At 40.3% G+C, this 18,207-nt stretch overlaps 1 protein-coding gene across 1 annotated transcript; it reads left to right on the plus strand.

Moving 5' to 3' along the window:
- Positions 1-643: 643 nt before the first annotated feature.
- Positions 644-7,562, plus strand: LOC132892461 (taste receptor type 1 member 1-like). Its single transcript, XM_060930745.1, has 6 exons — positions 644-825; positions 1,010-1,301; positions 1,396-2,133; positions 3,110-3,319; positions 5,115-5,235; positions 6,292-7,562. Exons 1-6 carry the CDS (start codon positions 644-646, stop codon positions 7,224-7,226), a joined length of 2,478 nt encoding a protein of 825 aa, XP_060786728.1. The 3' UTR covers positions 7,227-7,562.
- Positions 7,563-18,207: the final 10,645 nt, after the last annotated feature.

Genomic DNA, 18,207 nt, shown 5'->3' on the forward strand with positions numbered 1-18,207 from the left:
TCGCCCGTAGTCAGCTGGGATAGGCCCCAGCTTGCCTGCGACCCTGTAGAACAGGATAAAGCGGCTAGAGATAATGAGATGAGGTCTGCATAGTGTAACAAAAGTGCTTTTAATGGTATGCTAAGCATTAGTTTGATGGTTCTATGTGGCCGATATTTCAAAAAGAAGCAGTTAGGTTTGGCAGGTACACATCTGGTTCTACTTGTTTTGTAAAAACTGACTGAAATCCACAAGCAGATGTTCCTTGCTGAAGTTGAAGTTGCTGATATATCCAGTATATCAATATACTGTGACTTTGATTGATGAACATGTCAAGTGTCTCCCAAGTGGAGGTGTATGCAAAGCAACACTTGCCTCCCAAACGCAAACTAGGTTATGCTGTCACACGAGCAAACAGCTGCAGGGGAAGGGAGAGGAAATGTATGTGCATAAGTGACTTGATTTATATGTCGTGTCAAGTTTCTTCGAAGTGTTAGGTCAGAACATCTGGAAGGCAGCATATGCAAAATGGCATTTGCCTCCAAAATGCAAAGTGGATTATGTAAAGTTGGTCCAAATTATCTTCCAGCTTCTGTCTAATTGCCTGCCATACCCACTGCTCGGTTCATTATATTATATTGATGCACATTCATCACAAGGAGCAATGATGCACTGTGTGTTCTTCGGCTTCCTCTTGAACGTTGCTTTTTATTTTTTCACCAAACATGAATGCAAGGCAAGTGAGTTTAGCATGCCAGGGGACTATAAACTCGGAGGACTTTTTAGTGTGCATTCAGCCACGGGCATTGTGGTTCCAGAATCTCCTATGGCAATAGAGTGCTACAAGTAAGTACAAATGCTTTCTTTGGTTTGTGTAACAGTCTTCCAATTAGCTACTTAGCAGTAAAAGCAATCGAAGCCAAAAAAAAAAAAAAAGGATGTGTTTAATTTACTGTAACTTGGGGGGGAAAAATGCCTCTACTCATTATCATTCTGAATTCCTTTATTTTAAATCCCTTCCCCTCCACAGGGAGTCATTTGTAGTGTTACCTTACCAGATGCTTCAGGTGATGCGTTTTACTGTGGAGGAGATTAATAACTCCACCACCATTCTGCCTAACATTACTCTTGGATATGAGATCTTTGACTATTGCTTAAACACTCAGAGTTTTCCTTCAGTCCTCTATTTCATCTCAGACAACGGACGGATAAACTTGTCAGCCAAAGATCACAAATATAATGTTATTGGTCTTGTGGGTCCATATGCAAGCTCACAATCTTTGACTGTTGCACCTTTATTCATGATGGACCTCGTCCCAATGGTATGTATCAGTTCAGAAATACAGCATGTTTGGGGAAGAATGTACTGCATAATTGCATGTAAATATCCAAGGGTTGTTTTTTTCTCCTTTTCAGGTTAGCTATGGATCCTCCAGCAATGTTCTAAGCAATAAGTGGGTATATCCGAGTTTTATGAGGACTGTACCAACCAACCAAGATATAATTACGGTCATAATTAAGCTCATTCAGCGATTTGGATGGAATTGGGTAGCGTTCATTAATGACACTGACGCATACAGTCGAAACGGTCTTGAATTATTTCGCAGTAACATCAAAGGCACCAGCATCTGCTTGGCCCTTTTCTCTGAAATTACGCATACATCCGATGATTCCAACGTACTCAGCAAGATAGACTCACTCAGTATCAACATTGTCATAATCTTCACACACCAATACACTGCCAGTAAATTTATCAAAACAGCCATCAGAATGAATATTAGAGACAAAGTTTGGATAGCAGGTGATGCATGGGCTATGGATGAACAACTTGTCAGTTCCCCAGGCATTGAGCAAATCGGGACTATTTTCGGTGTCACAACATCAACTCTGAGTTTACCTGGATTTGAAGACTATGTCCACCAAACACGGCTCAGTAGTCAAAACGATGATTGTGTGAATTGTACAGATGGAGAGATGTGCAATCAAGTTTGCGAAAGATGCTCAAGCCTGACCGCAGAGGATATTATAAACCAAGACCCTACATACTCGTTCTCCATCAAGGCAGCTATTTACACCTTTGCCAATGCACTCCATAATCTGCTCAATTGCAGCATGGCAGGGTGTGATACACCTCGAGACATCCCACCTTATGTGGTAAGTCATTGTGGAAGTGCTCACATATAATTACCAACTGAATTGATAAACCATTTCGACTAATACAAAAATAATTTTGAAATAAAATGTTAGAATTATTGTGTTAAGAATACTCATTTTTATACTGTAGATTTTCTAACAGTTATAACATTTTCGAGTGTTTTTTTGGACTTTTTTGGAACATTTTATGTTCGGTATGTACATTATATGGCCAAAAGTTTGTGCACACCTGGGGGTGTCATGGCTCAGGTGGCTAAGGCGCCATACCATAAATCCGGGGACCGGGGTTCGATTCCAACCTGAGGTCATTTTCTGATCCCTCCCTGATCTCTCTCCCACTTGTTTCCTGTCCTGTTTCTACACTGTCCTATCCAATAAAGGTGAAAAAAGCCCAAAAAAATATCTTTTAAAAAAAAAAAGTTTGTGCACACCTGACCATCACACCCACATTGCTTTTTGAATACCTCATAGCACATTAAGTCCCCCTTAACTGTTATCATAACCTCCACTCTTCTGGGAAAGAATGTGGTTGTGGAGATTTAGCCACAAGAACATTAGTGAGGTTGGGGGACTGATGTCAGATGAGGAGGCCTGGGGTGCAGTCAGCATTCCAGTTCATCGCAAAGGTATTCAGTGGGGTTGAAGTCAAGGCTTTGTGCAGGTCATTCAAGTTCTACACCAGCCTTAGTAAACCTTGTCTTCATGGACCTCACTTTGTGGACAGGAGCACTGTCATGCTGGAACATGTTTGGGTCCCTTAGCTCCAGTGAAGGGAAATTGTAAAGCTACAGCGTCCAGTTGGGTGTTTCCAACTTTGTGGCAACAGCTGGGGAAGGCCCAGATATAGATGTGATGGTCAGGTGGACACATACTTTGAGCCAGGTAGTGTAAGTTAATTTTCTGAATTCAAGTAGGGAAAAGAACCGAAACTGGTAGGAATCAATTCATTTGCCCTTTGTTTTTTTTTCTCTTCAAGCTTCTGAATTACATGAGAAAGTCGACCTTCATGTTACAAAACCAGTTATATAAATTTGACCAATATGGAGATCCACCAGCCAATCTTGCTGTAGTACTCTGGAGACCGAAAAAAAATCCACTATTTGTAATGGCTGCTTCATATGAATCATCCCCAAAGATTCAGTTTATCGTGAACACTCACATTATTCCCTGGTCTGAAAATGGCACAGTAAGTTTTTTTTAAATCTATCTATCTATCTATCTATCTATCTATCTATCTATCTATCTATCGTGTCTTACAAAAGTATTTGTCCCCCTTGGTGTTCATCCTCTTTTGTCACATAACAAGCTGGAATTAAAATGGATTTTTGGGGGGTTAGCACCACTTGATTTACACAACATGCCTACCTCTTTGAGGTGCAAAAAAAATTATTATTGTGACACAAACAATAATTAAGATGAAAAAACAGAAATCTGGAGTGTACATAGGTATTCACCCTCCAAAGTTAATACTTTGTAGAGCCACCTTTTGCTACAATTACAGCTGCAAGTCTCTTGGGGTATGTCTCTATTAGCTTAGCACATCTAGCCACTGGGATTTTTACCCATTCCTCAAGGCAAAACCGTTCCAACTCCTTCAAGTTAGATGGGTTGTGTTGGTGTACATCAATCTTCAAGTTATGCCACAGATTCTCAGTTGGATTGAGGTCTGGGCTTTGATTAGGCCATTCCAAGACATTTAAATGTTTCCCTTTAAACCACTCCAGTGTAGCTTTAGCAGTATGTTTAGGGTCATTGTCCTGCTGGAACATGAACCTTTGTCCCAGTCTCAAACCTCTGGCTGACTCAAACAGGTTTTCCTCCAGAATTGCCCTGTATTTAGTGCCATCCATCTTTCCTTCAATCCTGAGCAGCTTTCTTGTCCCTGCAGATGAAAAACATCCCCACAGCATGATGTTGCCACCACCATGCTTCACTGTAGGAACAGTGTTCTCAAGGTGTTGGGTTTGTGCCACGCATGTCATTTCCCATAATGGACAAAAAGTTCAATTTTAGTCTCATCTGACCAGAGAATCTTCTTCCATGTGTTTGTGGAGTCTGCCACATGCTGTTGGGCAAACTCCAAACATGTTTTCTTATTTATTTTCTTTAAACAATGGCTTTTTTTCTGGCCACTCTTCCATAAAACCCCACTCTGTGAAGTGTATGTCTCAAAGTGGTCTTTTGGACAGATACTCCCATCTCCACTGTGGATCTTTGCAGCTCCTTCAGTGTTATCTTTGGTGTCTTTGTTGCATCTCTGATTAATGCCCTCCTTGCCCGGTCCGTGAGTTTTGGTGGGCGGCCTTCTCTTGTCAGGTTTGTAGTGGTGCCATATTCTTTCCATTTTGCAATAATGGATTTAATGGTGCTCTGTAGGATATTAAAGTTTGGGATATTTTTTATCACCCAACCCTGATCTATACTTCTCCACAACGTTGTCTCTGACCTGTTTGGAGGCTCCTTGGTTTTCATGCAGAGTCAGGGTCCTTCCAGAACAGGTTGATTTATACAGACATGTGAGAGCTCATGTGACACTTTGATTGCACACAGGCGGGTCTTAATCAACTAATTATTTAACTTGTGAAGTGAATTGGTTAGAGCAGCTCTTATTTAGGGATTTCATATGGGGGGGGGGGGGGGGAATACCTATACACACTCCAGATTTCTGTTTTTTTTTCATCTTAATTATTGTTTGTGTCAGAATAATTTAAAAAAATTACCTTTAAAGTGGTAGGCATGTTGTGTAAATTAAATAGTGCTAACCCTCCAAAAGTCCATTTTAATTCCAGCTTGTAATGTGACAAAACAGGACAAACACCAAGGGGGATGAATACTTTTGCAAGACACGCTATCTATCTATCTATCTATCTATCTATCTATCTATCTATCTATCTATCTGGTGCAGATATGGTTATATACAGTACGATATTTTCCTCATGAGCATCAAAAGTTGAATATAAATGACCACATTTTTGCCCCAGGTGCCCTATTCTAATTGTTCAGTTGAATGTGAAACTGGGTATAAAAGAATACAAACTTCAATACATCAGTGCTGTTTTCAGTGTGAGAAATGCAAGGCCCATACATACATCAACACCACAGGTAAACTTTTTTCAAGAATGTATCTTTTTAAAAATCGTTGCTGTTTAGATACGTGTCAAATGTTCTTTTTAGCATTTTAGAATATTAAAATAGTACTCAAGTTAAATAGAGTTTAATACAGTACTAGTAAATTCACAATTCTGGTTGGTTAGAAGGTGTGCTATTTTCTATCACAGATTTATAGGCTATGAAGCTATTAAGGGATTAAACAAGTATGTTATTATGGAACAAAGATGAAAATTTTCACGTCAGAAAACTTTGCCCTTTCTGGTTTCTTAGTAACATGACAAGGTGCTTTTTTTGTCTTATTAAATTATTTGAAGTCTGGTGAGGACACAACTCCTCTACAAGTCCAGTATTGTAAAATATTATGAGAATTAACTTTTCAGGAGGGGCGGCACGGTGGTGTAGTGGTTAGCGCTGTCGCCTCACAGTAAGAAGGTCCGGGTTCGAGCCCCGTGGCTGGCGAGGGCCTTTCTGTGCGGAGTTTGCATGTTCTCCCTGTGCCCACGTGGGTTTCCTCTGGGTGCTCCGGTTTCCCCCACAGTCTAAAGACATGCAGGTTAGGTTAACTGGTGACTCTAAATTGACCGTAAGTGTGAATGGTTGTCTGTGTCTATGAGTCAGCCCTGTGATGACCTGGTGACTTGTCCAGGGTGTACCCTGCCTTTCGCCTGTAGTCAGCTGGGATAGGCTCCAGCTTGCCTGTGACCTTGTAGAACAGGATAAAGCGGTTAGAGATAATGAGATGAGAATGAGAACTTTTCAGGAAACTTGTTCCACAACTATAACCAGATAAAAGTGCAACATTTCCATTAATAAATGAAAAATTGTAGTCACTGGCAAATTGCTGCTGTATAAGAAGAATAAAACACGGGGTAACTCTTAGTAGTGGTAACTCTGTCCCATTATGTTTTATTGCTTAATCATAAAAATTAACAGATTAAAAATAATTATTAGCAATGATCTGCATTATTATTATTATTATTATTATTATAAATGACAGTGCCTAAATCTGTTTGGCCTGAAAACTCTATTTGTGTACTTTTGTTTCAGCGGATGCTTACACTTGTGCTCCATGTGAAGAGGGTTACTGGTCTGATGAAAAAAGCATAATCTGCAAAAAGCGCACTATTGTCTATCTTCAGCTGTCGGACCCTCTGTGCATCCTATTCTTGATATGCGCTGTGGCCCTCATTGCTCTCTCCATTGGACTCATACTCCTTTTTGGCATCAACTACAACACTCCAGTAGTAAAGTCTGCTGGTGGTAATATGTGCTTCCTTATGTTGTTTTGTTTGGTTCTGGCCAACATTGGGGTGTTCTTTTACTTTGGAGTGCCAAACCCAGTGAACTGTGCTTTAAGGAATGTCTTTTTCATATTTTTCTACACTATTTGCCTTTCCTGTATGGGTGTACGTTCCTTTCAAATTGTTTGTGTCTTCAAAATGGCTGCCCAGTTTCCAGATGTCTACCACTGGTGGATGAAGAACAATGGCCAGTGGCTATGTATTAATGTTTACTCTTTTATACAGCTTGTTGCTTGTGGGATTTGGCTTCTAACTGGAAGACCCAAACCCTACAACGACAGTACGTCTTTTAAAGATCAGACTATTTTGACATGCGATATGGGTTCAATGGTCACTTCCACCTTGGCTTGGGCTTGTCTTTGGATCCTTAGTGTAGTCTGTTTTTCTTTGTCCTACATGGGTAAAGATCTTCCGAAAAGCTACAATGAAGCAAAGTCCATCACGTTTAGCTTGCTTGTATTTTACCTGGGCTGGATTGCATATTTCACAGCATACATTGTGTTCAGAGGAGCTTACATACAGCTTTTTAATGCAGTAGCACAGCTGTCCAGTTCATATGGAATTATTTTTAGTTTCTATATGCCAAGGGCCTACATCATTATTTTCCAACCAAAAAAGAACACTCAGGCATACTTTCAGTCATCAATCCAGACATATACACAGACTATTAGCAGAATGTAGATTTATTTAAATCACATAGGAGATGGATGTATATGCAAATACAGGTCCTCATCCATAGTGGCATCCATAGAACAAGAACAAACCTCAACAAAAGGCAGGAACCTAGGAATATTAAGAAATGCCAAGGAAATAGCTGTGAAATGCATAGTCAAGAGAACATTCATATTTAAGGGATATACTGAATGAATGAATGAATGAATGAACCCTTTATTGTCACTGTTACCAGTGAAATTGACCATCAACCTGTCCTTACAGAGGGGGAACAGGACAGGAAGACAGGGATAAAAGAAAAAGAAACACAGTAGTAACATGAGGAAAGATAAAGAAAAAAGAACACCCCCCCCCCACTATGCTCCTGTAAGGAGTACAGTGTGGGAGCATTTAAAAACCTCAGCACAAGCACACAATAACACAAGTACACTTTAAAACATGGGACTTGAGGGGGGAAGGAGGGAAGGAGGGGGCAATCAGGGGTGGGAGGGAAGGGGTAAGGGGGTAGGAGGGGAGGGGAGGAGGTAGAGGTAACCCAGCGCAAGCAAGCAGCCGTCCACTCCTGCAGCCATGCAAGTGGCGCTGGTCACGCACCCGCTTGTCACACTGGGGGTGAAAAATGGCGACTGCAGAAAATTGGGGAAGGAATGCGAAGAATGCGAGAGTGTCTCCCAGCAGTGACCTTCTGGGGGAAATGTTTCCCCAGCAACGGCCTTGATCGAGGCTGGTGCTGTTCAGGGAGCCGAATGTTGAATGTGCATTACTGTGGTAATGCACTAGATAAAACACCAGGTGTCACGGTTACATTAAGGGGCATGAAACAGAGACAGGCCAGAGACTGGACTGGGGACCAAGACTGGGATTAGAGTCAGAAAAAAACAGGATTGGAGAGACGGAGAGAAGCGACAGGGACCACAGAAGAGGGATACAGCTGAGACACTGGAATAAGACAACAATAGAGATAGGACTAGCAAAGGCCCAAGAGACAGGAACACCGAGACTTGGGAAAGAAACAGGACCATTTACAATAGTGCCAAATGGACCTTAAAAGTAGACCTAGCAGAATATTTCCTCACCGTTGCTGTTAGATAAAACCATGCTTCTAGCAGCAGACACCATTTTGTATACCTTCTTCACAGTCTGGTTCTTAATAATCCTTTTCCAAGCGGTGAAGATGTTATTGCACTTGATAACCTGACCAGCATAAAATAATGATAATGTCAATTACAAGCATAAATCGCAACTGAAAGAAAAGTAATCCTTGTTTGTTGTCCCCATCAATTGTTCTCTCCTCACTTTTTTAAAACTGCATTTTCAATACAAATTATGATTATGTGATTATATTACCCTATAATCAGTAACATATTTGGAGAGATGTTGCTTGTATATCGTCTTGGTATTTGGGCATTTAGAAGACACTTTGAAATAAAACATGTTTGTAATGCTATACTTGAGTGTATGCCATTGTATTATGGAAATTAGACATGTAATGATGCATGTAGTGGTTTAATCAAATTGACGTACGTAAAGGGGATATGGCTGTTGCTTCCATCCTTCCTAGCTGACTTGCACAGCAAAGGTCTGTCACGAAAGATTTCGTGCAGCAAACGCAATGCCTCTACTTTTAAATTGTACTTTTACAGGGTGCATATCTACTCGTTGTTTTGATTTAGATTACAGAAAGTTATTTTTTTCCACAGATCGGTGGTTCAACACTGTGACCACTTCTTTTCTCCAACAATGTGTAATTACAATATGTTTATGAATGGATATACATGCACAATAAAAACTGAACATATTATCAACATTTAAGTATGGAGTTAAAAAAAATTACCTGGAAAAAATTATCTTCAATAAAGTTCAAATATCTAATGTTTCTTATTGTGAAATTTCTACCTTAAAATGGAAAAAAAAAATCTATAAAGATGTTTACTGCATGTATACAGTGGTAGAAAGGGTACATACAAACCACACTAGTAAGTAAGTAAGTAAGTAAGTAATAATTCACTTGAGTAAATTCAGTGATCAATAAATTACTGAAGTGAGAGTAAATAAATCCACTTGAGTAATTATTTTTTGCATGTCTAGTTCAAAATGTTATATCCTCACACTAGTTCAGTAGGTCAGGCACTAAGAATACAGTATCAAGCTAAAGCCCTGTATTTCAGTCACACACATAGATACAAATGTGAAATGAAAATTTTGTGTAATTCAGTCAATTCGAATTAAAAGAAAGCAAGCCAATACAAATCTATGAATTAACACAAATAAGACCAATTATTCATGCAACACAAAAGAAATGGCGCCATGTGAAAGGAGGAGGACGGACTTGGCTGGTGTGTTAGTGCATAAACATTGACTCCACAAACTACAGTGCCAGTGGCTCAGCTGATGGAAAACTGAACACTGCAGCTACGCTTATGAGAGAATGGATATCTACGCACTAAATGATTTCCAACAGATTCCCAAGACACATTATACAATTTTGAAATAGCAGTTTCCGTGGGTGATGTGCTTGATGCCCATGAGCACCTGGCATAGACGTCAGCCAGGTAACTTTCACTTCTGTCTCTGAGAATTGAATACAATTTAATAGTCATTTCATTTTTTCAGCCCTACCTTTTATCGAGTTTTTGTTTGCGCTGTAATGTGTATGCGCTTTATGGATGATTGGCTTTCATGAACGAATGTGCATGAGTATGAAGTAATACGAGCGTTTCAAAATCTGCTAAAAATTTTCATTTTGGTTTGGCTTCACTAAAAATATCAATAAACAAGACTCAATTCTGTTAACTAACCAAATGAACTATGCTGAAGTGAACACTTCAGATTATCAACTGACTAGTGGTGCAGTGGTTGGCACTGTTGCGTCACAGCAAGAAGATTCTGGGTTTGAATCTCAGGGGCCTTTCTGTCTAGAGTTTGCATGTTGTCTGCATGGGTTTCCTTCCACAGTTCAAAGACATGCAGGTTAGGTAAAATACCTAGCCACTAGCCACTGGGGTTGTACAAGCCAGTGCATATACACTGTGTGCACAATTATTAGGCAAGTGAGTACTCTGACCCTACCATTATTTCTATGCATGTTTTCCAACCGCAAGCTAGATACACTTGAATGCTAATTGGATTTAAGCATTCTCAGGTGGTATTTATTTGTGTAATGAGGGAGGGTGTGACCTAAAGTCATTAATACTCTATATTAAGGTGTGCATAATTATTAGGCAGCTTCTTTATCTCAGGCAAAATGGGCCAAAAAAGAGATTTAACAGACACTGAAAAGACTAAAATTGTAAAATGCCTATCAGAGGGATGCAGCACTCTTGAAATAGCTAAGCTATAGAAATGTGAGCACAGAACAATCAAACGTTTTGTTGCAAATAGTCAACAGGGTCGCAAAAAATGTGTGGAGAAGAAAAGACACAAATTAACCGCAAAAGACTTGAGAAGGATTAAACATGAAGCTACCAGGAACCCATTATCCTCCAGTGCCACAATATTCTAGAACTGCAACCGACCTGGAGTGTCCAGAAGGACAAGGTGTTCGGTGCTCAGAGACATGGCCAAGGTAAGGAAGGCTGAAACACGACCACCACTAAACAAGACTCACAAGTTGAAATGTCAAGATTGGGCCAAGAAATATCTGAAGACAGATTTTCCAAAGGTTTTATGGACGGATGAAATGAGAGTGACTCTGGATAGACCAGATGGATGGGCCCATAGCTGGATAACTAATGGACACAGGGCACTTTGACTCAGGCCCTGTCCACACGGCAACGGATTCAGGTGACTCCGATACAATTGCTTATCGTTTAGGCCTGGCGTCCACACGGCACCGGCGTTTTGGGTGCCCAAAACGCAATCTTTTTGAGAACGGGTTCCAGAGTGGAAAGATCTGGCAACGTTGCAGTTGTGAAGTCGTCTGGATGAGTAGAACGGATTTGTTTACGATGACGTCACAACCACATGACTGTGAGTGCTTCACGCCGGGTAGAAGTGTAACGAATATCACCAGGATATCACCAGGAAAAAGCCTTACAGAGCACTAGTGAGAGTGAAACACAAGCTTGGATATTATTATTATGTTCAGTGTTAGTTCACAGTAGTAATGCAAGAAGCAGAATAGTGACAGTAATAGTGAAGCAAAAACATGCAATTGTACAAACACTGCAGCTCTACAGCAAAATATTCATTTATGAAATGGTCTGATTCTTAACACCAGTAGTGCCAATGATCTTCTCATTGCGATGCGAGTTGTCAACAAATCCTATAACTTGGTTCATGAAATGCGCTTACAAAATATTTTCACTGTGAATATTTATTGTGTAATGGTGCAATCCCGCCAGCAAAAATAGGGGGAAAAAGGAGCGATCTCACCTCTTCAGATGTTGATTTAAGTCCGACAATACATTCCTCAAAAAGGGCGTAGAGGAGCAAATTAATCCAATTTATTCCGGACCATTAAAGACGCCGCCTTCCGCGTAGAATCATACATCATCCTCGCCACCATATTGGAGAGGTCAAAGCAGAGAATAAAGATTAGCTGCGTTTAACTGTACCAACAGGTTTACCGTCCAAACGAGATCATATGGGATTACCTTTCACAGGTGAGAAACAACAAATTAATTCATCAACGTGTATCATTCAATTTATTCCGGACCATTGAAGACGCCGCCTTCCGCATAGAATCATACGTCATCCTTGCCGCCATTTTGGATAGGTCAAAGCGGAGAATAAAGATTAGCTGCGTTTAACTGTACCAACAGGTTTTCTGTCCAAACGAGATCACATGGGATTACCTTTCACAGGTGAGACTGGAAAAATACTTTTCATTGTATTTGGTCATTATAATGTAATTTTACAAACAGATTTTCCTGACTTTGTGGCTAATATGAAGTCTCGCGCATAATAGTTTATGCGCATGCGTCCTTACTTCTTCTATTGTTCTGGTGTCTCCGAAGGGACCGTCTTACAGCGCCCCTAGAGGTGTGGCATGTGTATTGCATCGTTTTCAGCAAGCGTTGCGTTGCCATATGGACCTGATATTTTACTGATTGTTGCCCATTTGGACGCGATATATTTTTAAATAACATCTCGTTGCTGTTGTCGTGTGGATGTAGCCTCACACCAGCAAGGTGGTGGAGGGGTAATGGCATGGGCTGCTATTATTAAGGATGAGCTAGTTTGACCATTTCAGGTTGAAGATGGACTTAACATCAACTCCCAAACCTACTGCCAGTTTCTAAAAGATACATTCTTCAAGTAGTGGTATGGGAAGAAGTCTGCATCATTCAAGAAGGCCATGATTGTTATGCAGAACAATGCACCATCACATGCACCCAAGTACTCCACTGCTTGGCGAGCCCACAAAGGCCTTAAAGATGACAAAGTAATGACATGGCCCCCTTCCTCACCTGACTTAAACCCTATTGAGTACTTGTGGCCCCTTCTTAAGCATGAGATTTACAGCGAGGGAAGACAATACACCACTCTGAATAGCATTTGGGAGGCCATGGTTGCTCCTGCACAAAAAGTTGATCGTCAACAAATCAAAAAACTAACAGACTGGATGGAAGGCTCATGGCAGTTATTGAAAAGAAGGGTGGCTATATTGGTCACTGAATATTTTTGAAATGCTAGAAGTGTTTATTTGTTAATTCTGAGTTGTTTATTTGTTACACTGAAAATTAAAATAAACAAGTGAGATGGGAAACTTTAAGCTTTTCATTTAGTTGCATAATAATTCTGCACACTAAATGTTGCCTAATAATTCTGCACACTTGTATATTCCCCTGAGAAGGCCTAAACTCCCCTTTAGTTTGTTAATCATTCTGGTTTTAGGTTTATTAACAATTTGGATTGACTGAGAGCACTGTATTTGTTCAACGATAAAATTAATCATCAGGAATACAACTTGCCTAATAATTGTGCACACAGTGTACGTACAGTGCCGGTCCCAACCCCAGATAGACTGTGGAGGGTTGCGACAGGAAGGGCATCCGGTGTAAAACCCATGCCAAATCAAATATGTGGAACCAATCTGCTGTGGCGACCCCTAACGGGAGCAGCAAGAAGAAGATATAGAAAGGTAATGGTTAGCTGGCTAGCTAACTTGGTGAAATGCTGTTGGGGTTTCATTGGCTTGCTTGGTTCATTAGCTAGCTTGTGTTGCAAAGATTTCCCTGAGACATTATCCTATAGGCTGTCGCACTTTTTACATACAATAACACAACAGGCAGTCGCTTGTGAGATCTTAAGTTTAATACAGAGTTTTCATACTTGTAAAATCGCAAATGAGTCTATTCACATGAAACATCAAAATGAAGAAAGGCATTTCAGAATACACAACATGTCAAACTTGTGTCCACTGTCGCCTTGGATTCTTGTTCTTGGCTTGACAGGATGGAAACATGATATGGTCTTCTGCTGGCAGCCCATCCATCTCAAGATTTGACATGGGTGGCAGTGGTTTTCTACTCACCATGGTTGTAAAGAGTGATTATTTGATGACTGTAACCTCCCTGTCAGCTCACACCAGTCTAGTCAATCTCGTCCAACCTCTCTCACCAACAAAGCATTTTCCACCCTCAGAACTGCTGCTTGCTGGATGTGTTTTGCCATTAACATAATTCTGTGTGAACTCCAGTTACTGTTGTGCATGAAAATATCAGGAGAAAAGCAGTTTCTGAAATGTTCAAAACTGCCTTGGCACCAGCAACCATACCACAGGAAATGATATTGAAATCACATTGTCCCCATTCTGATTTTTGATATCAACATATATAATGACAATAATGCATGAATAACAGTAATTAACAGTGAAGACTCTTGGTATGATTGCGTTCTTTACTCTAATTTGTCTAATTTTAGGTGTTTCACCAGCTAGTCAGCTACCTTGTTGGTTTTCAGGCCTTAAAAAGGCAGTGATTTGCCTTGTATGTTTGAAGTAGATTGAAAGGATTATGAATATCCTTGGAATGGATATTGGATGCAAAAAAAAATTGGTTATCCAATATGGCAAGAAAATTTAAATACAAACAGAAACAATGAAAGATACATTTGAACATTCTTTTTGTTATATAGGCTTCATGTGCAGTTTAAAACGAACCATGTACCTGTGTGTGTGTGTGTGTGTGTGTGTGTGTGTGTGTGTGTGTGTGTGTGTGTGTGTGAGTGAAAAGTTTTACACCAGATGTTCTGCAATGTAAAAAAATCTAAATTTATTAGCCTGCAAAATGCAAATTACATCATAGTCTCACACAATCAACAAACAGCTGCAAAGTAGGGGAGAAGGAATATACCAGTTGCCTATGTGATTTGACACATGTATCATTGGAAGGGTGAAGTTTCCCCCAAGCGTTATGCTATTCTGGAAGGCAACATACAGCCCCAATTCCAAAAAAAAGTGGGGACACTGTGTAAACTGTAAAGAAAAACAGAATGCGATAATTTGCAAATTGTGGAAACCATATATTTCATTGAAAATAGTACAAAGACAACATATCAAATGTTGAAACTGAGAAATTTTATTGCTTTTTGAAAAATATATGCTCATTTTGAATTTGATGTCAGCAACACGTTTCAGAAAAGTTGGGACGGGGCATGTTTACCACTGTGTTACATCACCTCTACTTTTAACAACACTCTGTAAAAGTTTGGGAACTGAGGAGACCAATTGCTGTAGTTTTGAAAGAAAAATATTGTCCCATTCTTGCCTGATATACAATTTTAGTTGCTCAGTAGTTTGGGGTCTCCTTTGTCGTATTTTGTGCTTCATAATGTGCCAAATGTTTTAAATGAGAGACAGGTCTGGACTGCAGGCAGGCCAGTTTAGCACCTGGACTCTTTTACTATGGAGCCATGCAGTTTTAATATGTGCAGAAAGCAGTTTGGCATTGTCTTGCTGAAAGATGGAAGGCCTTCCCTGAAAAAGATTTTGTCTGGATGGCAGCATATTGATCTGAAATGTGTAGATATCATTCAGTATTAATGATGCCTTCCCAGATGTACAAGCTACCCGTGTCATGTGCACTAATGCACCCTCATACCGTCACAGATTCTGACTTTTGAACTGTGCACTGATAACAAGCCAGAGGGTCCGTCTCCTCTTTAGCCTGGAGGATGTGGTGTCCATGATTTCTAAAAAGAATTTCTATTTTTAATTCATCAGACCTCGGGACAATTTTCCACTTTGCCTCAGTGCATCATAAAAGAGCTCAGGCCCAGAGAAGGTGGCAGTGTTTCTGGATATTGTTTATATCTGGATTTAACTTGCATTTGTGGATGCAGTAATGAACTGTTTTCACACACAATGGTTTTCTGAAGTGTTCCTGAGCCCATACAGTGATTTCCACTACAGACACGTCTGCTTTTAATGCAGTGTCACCTGAGGACCTGAAGATCACAGGCATCCATTGTCAGTTTTCAGCCTTGTCTCTTGCATACAGAGATTTCTCCAGATTCTCAGAATCTTTTAATGATATTATGTACCATAGATGATGTGATCCCCAAATTCTTTGCAATTTAACATTTAGGAACATTATTTTTAAATTGTTGCACTGTTTGCCCACGCAGTCTTTCATAGAGCGGTGAACCCCTCCCCAATTTTACTTCTGAGAGACTCCGCCTCTCTGGGATGCTCTTTTTATACCCAGTCATGTTACTGACCTGTTACCTATTAACCAAATTAGTTTTTTTAGCATTACACAACTTTTTCAGGGGTTTTTTTTGCCCTGTCCCAACTTCTCTGAAACGTGTTGCTGACATCAAATTCAAAATGAGCATATATTTAAAAAACAAAACAAAATTTCTCAGATTCAATATTTGATATGTTGCCTTTGTATTATTTTCAATAAAATATAGAGTTTTCATGATTAGCAAATTATCACATTCTGTTTTTATTTATAGTTTACACAGCATCCCAACTTTTTTGGAATTGGGACTGTATGCAAAATGACATTTGCCTCCAAAATGCAAAGCAGATTATGTAAAGTTTGTCTGGATCATCTTCCATCTATTATATAATTGCTCATTATATGCCCTCATCACAAGGCGCAATGTTGCATTGTGTGTTCTTAGGCTTACATCTAGCTGTTCACTTTTTCACCAAACATGCCTGCGAGGAAACGGAGTTTACCTTACCAGGGGACTATAAACTTGGGGGAATTTTTCCTGTGCATACAGCCAGTGAGACAATAATTCCAAATTCTCCTATGGCACTACAATGCTACAAGTGAGTACATGATGTTTTTTTTTCCAAAATAGTGCTTTCGTTGTTGTGTCTATAACGTGTACAGTGCAGTGAAAACAATAGCATCAAAAATAACCAGTGCTGTTTAACTGATCTTGAAAAAAAACCCCACTCATTCTGAAGGATATCTTAAAAGACACTCTTTGAATTTCTTGATTTTGAATTAATTTATTTCTTTTTCACTTCCTGTCCACAGGGAGCTATTTATGATGTCAGGTTATCAGGTGTCGTGGATAAGGCGCCATACCATAAATCCGGGGACCTGGGTTCAATTCCGACCCGAGGTCATGTCCTGATTCCTCCTTGTCTCTCTCTCCTGCTCATTTCCTGTCTCTACACTGTCCTATCCAATAAAGGTGAAAAAAGCCCCCCAAAAATATATATATATATAAAAAAAGCACTGGTTTCAAGTACTTGGTTTGGCTAAGTGAATTCAACTCAAGTACACTGAGTTAGGCAGCTTTTTTGACCCCAAAGTCCAAGTAACTTGTGTAAAATGAGTGTTAGTAACAGGCTGATAAAAACTGACTCAGGTTCACTCTGTATTTTTTATAAGTCCAATTTTAGTATTTACAGTGTATCTGTGGGTTTTTTCTTTCAGATAGCTATGCATCATCGAGCTACAATCTAAGAAATAAGTGGGTATATCCAAGTTTTTTGAGGACTGTACCAACCAACCAAGATATAATTATGGTAATAATTAAACTCATTCAGCAATTTGGATGAAATTGGGTAGCTTTCATTAGCAGTGATGACTCATCTCATCTCATTATCTCTAGCTGCTTTATCCTGTTCTACAGGGTCGCAGGCAAGCTGGAGCCTATCCCAGCTGACTTCAGGCGAAAGGCAGGGTACACCCTGGACAAGTCGCCAGGTCATCACAGGGCTGACACATGGACAACCATTCACACTCACACCTACAGTCAATTTAGAGTCACCATTTAACCTAACCTGCATGTCTTTGGACTGTGGGGGAAACCGGAGCACCCGGAGGAAACCCACGTGGACACAGGGAGAACATGCAAACTCCGCACAGAAAGGCCTTCACCGGCCACGGGGCTCAAACCCAGACCTTCTTGCTGTGAGGCGACAGTGCTAACCACTACACCACCATGCCGCCTCAGTGATGACTCGTACAGTAAAAATGGCCTTGAATTATTTCGCAGTCACATCAAAGACACCAGCATCTGCTTGGCCTTTTCCTCTTAAATTACCCTGAACTCCAATTATACAGAGATACTAAATTGGAGTATCACTCAGCATCAATGTGATCATCGTCTTCACACTGGAAGACACTGCCAGACTGTCAAGACAGCTGTCAGAATCAACATAAGAGACAAAGTTTGGATAGCAAGCGATGCATGGTCTATGGATGCAGAGCTTTCCACTTGGCCTGGCATTGGGCAAATCGGGACTATTTTCGGTGTTACAGCAACAACTCTGAATTTGCCTGGGTTTGATGAATATGTCTACCAAACACAGCTCAGTGGTAAAAATGATCACTGTGTGAATTGTGAGGACAGAGAGAAGTGCAATCAGGTTTGTGATAACTGCATGACTGAGAACCCAGATGACATTATAAAGGAAAGCCCCGCATACTCGTTCTCCATCCAGGCAGCTGTGTATACCTTTGCCTACGCACTCCATTATGTGCTCAACTGCAGCATGATGGAGTGCGACCCAGTTCGAGGCATCCCGCCTTACACGGTAAGCCATTTGCTTGTGTGTATGTGTGTGTATTCA

This window comes from Neoarius graeffei, chromosome 10 (assembly GCF_027579695.1).
Source record: "Neoarius graeffei isolate fNeoGra1 chromosome 10, fNeoGra1.pri, whole genome shotgun sequence".
Lineage (NCBI taxonomy): Eukaryota > Metazoa > Chordata > Actinopteri > Siluriformes > Ariidae > Neoarius > Neoarius graeffei.